At 40.3% G+C, this 6,869-nt stretch overlaps 1 protein-coding gene across 1 annotated transcript in view; it reads right to left on the bottom strand.

Moving 5' to 3' along the window:
- Positions 1-4,637: 4,637 nt before the first annotated feature.
- LOC101854008 overlaps positions 4,638-6,869 on the bottom strand; it is a gene marked incomplete in the record, with an annotated part of 38,030 nt that continues 35,798 nt past the window's right edge. Inside the window, 1 exon segment of the mRNA XM_013080130.2 lies at positions 4,638-6,702. Coding sequence (XP_012935584.1) covers positions 6,056-6,702 — 647 coding nt within the window.

Consider the following 6,869-nt stretch of genomic DNA (forward strand, 5'->3'; position numbering starts at 1 on the left):
AAGACAGATAGACAGATAGACAGACAGACAGACAGACAGACAGACAGACAGACAGACAGACAGACAGACAGACAGACAGACAAATGGATGAGTGTATGAAAAAAGAATGTTGAAGAGAAAGATGAATAGATAATACTTTAAAAGAGACCGATTATTCTGCAATGTTTTGTCTCGAATAAAAAAAACTAAATATTAATAGTTTTCTTTGGTTTTATTTGCTTATCTTTTTCAAAAACAACTGTCAATACTCCCTTTGTTGTTATCGTCACTGAACGCGAGCAAGTCTAGTGTACAACGTGCTTTCTAAACTGCGCGTACGCAAGCGTCTGCTGCGGTGCGAGCGGAAAAAAATGAGCCCTCCTTTCAATCGCTTTGATTCTTCTTGCCTCGCCACGAATCACACCGCTTTTGTTGTGGCCGGTAACCTCTTTGCCTTTGTATTAATTTCAATCGCCTCTCCCTCGCCGTTTTGTCTCGCACTGTTTGCGAGCATCCATTTGAAATAAAACGATTAAATAATATTTTCTTTAGTGCAGAGATAAGAAAAAGGCCCACGTCAACATATTTTAGTCGGACATTCAATAGCAATTTTAATAATCCCGTTAGCATCTGTAATAGGCTTATCTGATCAATTTGATGGATAATAATAGCAAGAACTGCGATGCTTGTTTGGGATACGTGTTGAAAGGGTTAATCTAAAGTATATGGGATAATAATGATAATAATATACGTGGGCCAGTCAAAAAGTACAGCAAGTAGATAGTTATTTTGTACAATTTTGTTATAGATTTTATGACATTCGGCGCACAGTACTTGCGTATGTACATCTGAACCCGAACTGTCAAAAAATGAAAATCGATCATCGCATTTTTTTGCACGACTGACGTCACATCAAAATGGCAAAGCTCGAAAGTCCGTCAGAAGCAAACGGTGTGACTGAATCTCTTGTTTCAGAAAAGAAATCACCGTTAACACCCATAAGAGACTGTAACATATTTACAAGAATCAAGCTTTATATTATTAAATTATTTCGGTACCGTTTAGGTTAGTCAGACGTAGTGCAATAGACCGGAAGAAGAGGAAGAGGTGTTGTCCACCCACATGCTTGTCTGACAGACATCGACTCTGTCAACTCTCAAGCAATGTGAACACCACCAACAAGGCAAAGACAGAAGGATTGATATTGTGAGCTTACCGGCGAATTTTACTTGATGAACTAGCAGTGGAACTAGAGGTTAGCCACGGAAGTGCCCATAACCTTGTTGAGTCATTTGGGTTTTACAAAGTCTGTGGCTGTTGGGTTTGGAGGTGTTTGAACCCTGAACACACGATTGGAAGGGTGTGTTGTTGTGCTGAGCTATTGAAGCTAAGTGAAAGACACACATTTTTTGTTGTTGAAAGACTCATCACTGTAGATGAGACGTACATGGGCTCATTACTATAAAGCAGAATTGAAGAAACTATTGAATGGTGACATCTCACATATTCCAAAACAAAACAAAAATTCAAAACCGAGAAATCAGCCGAAAAATCACGGCCACCGTGTTTTAGGACGTTCATGACATGTTTCTCATAGATTTTTTTTTACCCCGATGAATAGCTGTCTATTCTGAAGCCTATTTAAAACACTGAAACGGCAGAAAGCAAGAATTCAACGAGTTTCGACGTGGAAAGAGTGCTTTTTTACTATGGCAATGCTCACCCGCGTACGAGTACCAGAACAAGGGAGACAATCACTTCAATTGGATGGAAAACACTGCCTTATCCAGCTTATTGTCCTTATTTGGGACCTTCAGATTTTCCCCTCTTCAATCCCATGAAAGAAGTATTGAGAGGTTAACACTATGAAAACAATGAAAAAATCAAGGCTTCTGTGACAAATTGGCTAAAAGACCAACCTACAGTTTTTCAAAGTTGGCATATGTGGACTTGCTAAAACGTGGGCAGTGGCTATCGAACGAGATAGAGACTAGGTTGAGAAAAAGAAATATGATAATCAAGCGTTCCCTTTCAATTTGAGGAACCGGTATGATAGTTGCAAAAATTCCTTTCTTTTTCCTTTAAGTTATAAACGAATGGGCATTACTTTTTGACTCTCCCTCGTAACTTGAACTTTGAGCCAACTACATATAAAGCAATTTGATGCTTTGAGACGTTGCATTATCTCAAGAGAGGTTACGTAAATAGCTAATATTTTATGGTGTGTGTCTACATTGTCTGTATGCGTATGCATATGCGCGAGCGTATGTGCGCACGTGTGTGTGTGTGTGTGTGTGTGTGTGTGTGTGTGTGTGTGTGTGTGTGTATCTTTTTGTGATCTTCAAAACATATCCAAAAAAGCCAACCGCTAGTTATTTTAACAATTTTGATACGCTGGTTCCGAATTTGATATTCTTAATACGATAGGACGAAGTTTTCAGTAAGTTTATAAGCCGAAACTTCATCGTTGGCAGTCAGGCCGCAGGCGTTACAGGTTGGCCGGTCGGCGGTCTCAAGATAGAGTCAGGCACTGTCTGATTTTTATGCCGCCGGTTGCTGCACTGTTTCCTACCCCATATGGGTGATGAAATTCTCCTTTATAAACTTATTGAGAATTTTGGACAGCTGTCAGTTTGAACTGAACGTATAATGCCCACTTAACCACCACACCACAGACGCCGCGTTCTGGCTTTCGAGCGACTCGATCGAATCGTTTTATCGAACGCTTTTGTTCTTCTGCGTGACACATATCTGACTCGTTTCAACTGCAACTACACCTCAGACAACAGATAACCATAGTGAGCGACCACATAACAACTCTCTCTGGTAAATACTCGTACGTTGATCTACACTTCTTTAGAATTGCAAGTTTTTATCTGACATTTTTGGCCGTTTTGAGTTACTATAAAGACCATGGGGTCAGAAACCAAATGTTCCATCTGCTCCATCAAAATTGTAAGATTATTTTGAGTCGTCATCAAGACATTCAAAGAACTGCATTTGAAAAACTTGAGAAGTTGTGAAAAGCTAATATTTTTTACGTCTAATGTCTCCAATCTAGATAGTGAGCAGATATAACTTTGTAATTCTAGGGTAGCGCATTGATATTTCTTCTTAGGCCGGTTTCAGAAGCGAGAAACAAGACTACGCATTCCGCCTTAAAAAATTCATACATTGTGTCATGTAGGGTGTTAAACAACAACAACAACAGCAGCAACAACAACAACAACAACAACAGCAACAACAACAGCAACAACAACAACAACTACATCAACAGTACATAACAATAAAAAACCAGCAAAATGCCAACTTAGGCAACGGTGAGTTCAAGTTTGGATAGCCATCTGCTGACACCTGCAGCTACTGCTGATGAAACAAGTAACGCAGTAAAATGCTGAAAATGTGTTTTTGATCTTCTGTGATATTGAAGTGAAGGGCAATTTCAAGAAAATACGCACCGGTTAATTCAAAACGCACATTGATGATATGTTGATGAATGCCATTAAAGAACGAAGTCTTTATAGTTTCTTCCCATTTTATATATCACCTTTCGGCATATTTTCTACTGTTTGGGCAGCTCTTCAGAAAGGGGGGGGGGCGCTGTTAACTCAGTTGGCATCGTGCTGGACTACGAATAGGATGGCCCTGGTTTCAATCCTCAACGAAGCGCAATGAAGCGTACTAAACCTGGGTTGTTTCGGAAATTTTGAAAAGCTCTCTATCCATCTGGCTTGGTCCTACCGAAGATGAACGTTAAATTCGAAGGTCCTGCCCCTTAAACAAGTGTTGGAAGGGTCGTACGTTAAATCTATGCAGCTTCGCTCTTTGGAGTGGTGTTGGCCTCTGAGATCTTTTTATGCATAAGGCTGGTGGAAATAGAGACGGCACCACGATGACGCTACCAGTACTGTTCTAGTTTTGCACCACTTTGGATTTCCCAAACCAACTAACCAGGGCAACATAGGTAACTTTAAAAAAGAAAAACTGTTGGAATCTTCAACTGAGAGGCGCCAAGTCGACGGATCAAACAAGTTCCTGAAATAAGGTCGATATTTGTTGATCTCTGGTTTGAAACCTTTGTATCTTTTCTTTTCAAGGTAATGATTGGCCTGCTTTTCAAAATGTGTAATACCCCCCCCCCCCCCCCCCCCCCCCCAGGGCGGTGCTACTGACTGAAGTGTCTTAGGCCATTCCCAAAGGGGGGGGACATTACCATGTTCTATTGCACAGTAAAATTGTAAATGGGCTGATTCATCGATGTAATGCTCATAACAGTGCCGGAACTGCAACAGGGAACTGCTGCTTTTTCTTTATTCATCCTTACTATCATCAACTTTCCTCTTCTTCTTTTGTATATTTGTCACACTCTTAAATTGTGACCCCATATTTCCGGGATGACTTGATAGTCGAAGCAGACTTTGTGCCGTTTAAGCTAGAGAGGTGAGCAGAGTAAGTCTGATTCCCTGTAAGGACTTCTCTGTTGACATCCACCCCTAGGCGCTCAAATGACCTTATGCAGTTGCAAACGCTGTAAAAGCTCTACTAAAACTTTTTTAAAATGTGGAATGTAGGTTGTTGTTGTGCAGCAAACTAAATTATTCAACAATAACGGCTGTACACTGTACAGGAACACAAGGACAACGTGCACATCGCAAAAATCAATTCTCGCAAATTTATTCACTAATATCAAGACTTGTGATATTGACTATAATATTGATATTACATTGTATATAGCGAAGACACACTTTTGATTTCAGGCTCAGAAAGAGATATTGAATTGCTTCTGGATATAGTTGTGACAAAAAGTGAGCATAAAGGGTTATTGTTGAACGTAAAGGAAAACAGAATGAATCATAATGTATAAAAATAGTAAATCTTATTTGTATTTTCATAAGCAAAAGTGAAAAGATCGAATAAGTTCAACAGTTTAAATAGCTAGGATAGATGGATTACAACCGATGCCAAATGTTCCACAGAAGTACAAGGAAAAATTACTATGACTGAAGAGAGCTCCATTAAATATAATTTTGAAAAATAAAAACATTTTCATGACAACCAGAATAAGAGTTCTAAAGGGATATTTATAGTCAACTATACTTTCATGAAAGGAAAAGAAATCAAATGAGGTAGAACTGAGAGAAGCCTATATGGACCGCTCACTGATAAAAAAACAAATAGGAAGAGACACATGCAGTTTCTGAGACAGTGGAATCGACATGAAAGCCTTATCATCTTGCTCAAAATGGAAAAACAGAAGGCAAAAAAGGCGGTGGTGGGTGAACCCAGAGCAACGTACCTGGAAAACCTAAACAGCAACAGATTGGGGGATAATATGGGTTTTATTGAAAGCATCCGAGCAAAGCAATGAATGGTGAACCATGATCGCCAATGTCTGCTTCAATCTGGCATTTTTATGACGATAATGATCAAGATGAGTGAGCTAAATTTCTATTCTAAATAAACTGACTTCCTGAAGCTTTTTTTCCATACTCCAAAGTCAGTTTTTGAGATAATATGCAAGTCAGCACACACGTAATATGGTCCTAGATTCTAACTACAGTATATATACATATGTACAAAGGCGAGATGGAATGAAAATATACGGGGAGATTATGATGACATCGATGTTGATGACGTTGGTTATAATGGCAAATGGACGGACATACACAGACATTCACGATCACATGCGTCCACCTGTACTGGCTCACATTCACCTTTAATCTACACGCACACATAAACCTGTTCTCAGATGCATTTATTCTCACATTCGCACTCACACACGAACACACATATGAACACACACACATTCTCTCTCTCGATCTCTCTCTCTTTCTCTCTCTCTCTCTCTCTCTCTCTCTCTCTCTCTCTCTCTCTCTTTCTATCGTTGTCTCTCAACCTCTATTTATCTCGCTCACACACACACACACACGCACACACGCACACACACATGATAATTCAGGCTTACGCACGCATGAGCACACACACACACACACACATACACACACACACACACACACACACGCACACACATACACACACACACACACACACACACACCAACAAACACTTACAGGTGTCATAATGACCAAACAGACAAAGTAATACAACTGTTGGCCTCTTCATTTACGGACTCCGTCTCGTTGGAGTACATATCCAGTAAATGAAAGGGCACTTCTTGAGGATTTTCAGGTCTTTTGTTTGGTTTTAAGATGCAATCCAAGCCTCCAATTTTATCCATCTCCTCCTCCTCCAGCATTCTTTTCTTCCTCTCTACCTCAGTCAGATATTTTCTTTTCTTTTTCTTCTCCACCTCCAGTTTCCTTTCCTCATTGTAGTGTCCAGATAACGGTGACCTGTTTCCGCACGTTTTTTCACACTCAGAATGAGTCTTAAAATTTGGCGTGTCAATGTCATCGACAGAATTTTGGCTTCCACCACATGCCTCTCCCTGCAACAACTCATCGGTACAGGGACTGGATTGAACATCCATCTCTGGGTACGTCTTTACCTCATTGACCCAACGGTACAGGTCTGGACTGATCCCCGATATAAGCGTAGAATGACGTTCACCCTGTCCGGAACGTCCTGTGTGGGGAGGGAACATCAACGGCTCCACCTGGTCGGACTCGAGATATTCCGATGTCACATTCTCTGATCTTCCTAGTGACTGGTGTCCTTTGGCACTGCAGTGTGATGGGTCAGACATAGACTGACACTTTCCACCTGAGGAATATGGCCCCAAACAAGTAGATGACCAGAAAATGTCTTTAGAATACCTGCACCCCCCAAAAAAACCCCGACACCAAAACAACAACAACAAACAAACACAAAACAAAAACAAAACACAACTGACATAATAATAATATTTCATTACTGCTACAGTCTACCCC

The sequence above is a fragment of the Aplysia californica genome, unplaced genomic scaffold, assembly GCF_000002075.1.
Source record: "Aplysia californica isolate F4 #8 unplaced genomic scaffold, AplCal3.0 scaffold00075, whole genome shotgun sequence".
NCBI classification, from domain to species: domain Eukaryota; kingdom Metazoa; phylum Mollusca; class Gastropoda; order Aplysiida; family Aplysiidae; genus Aplysia; species Aplysia californica.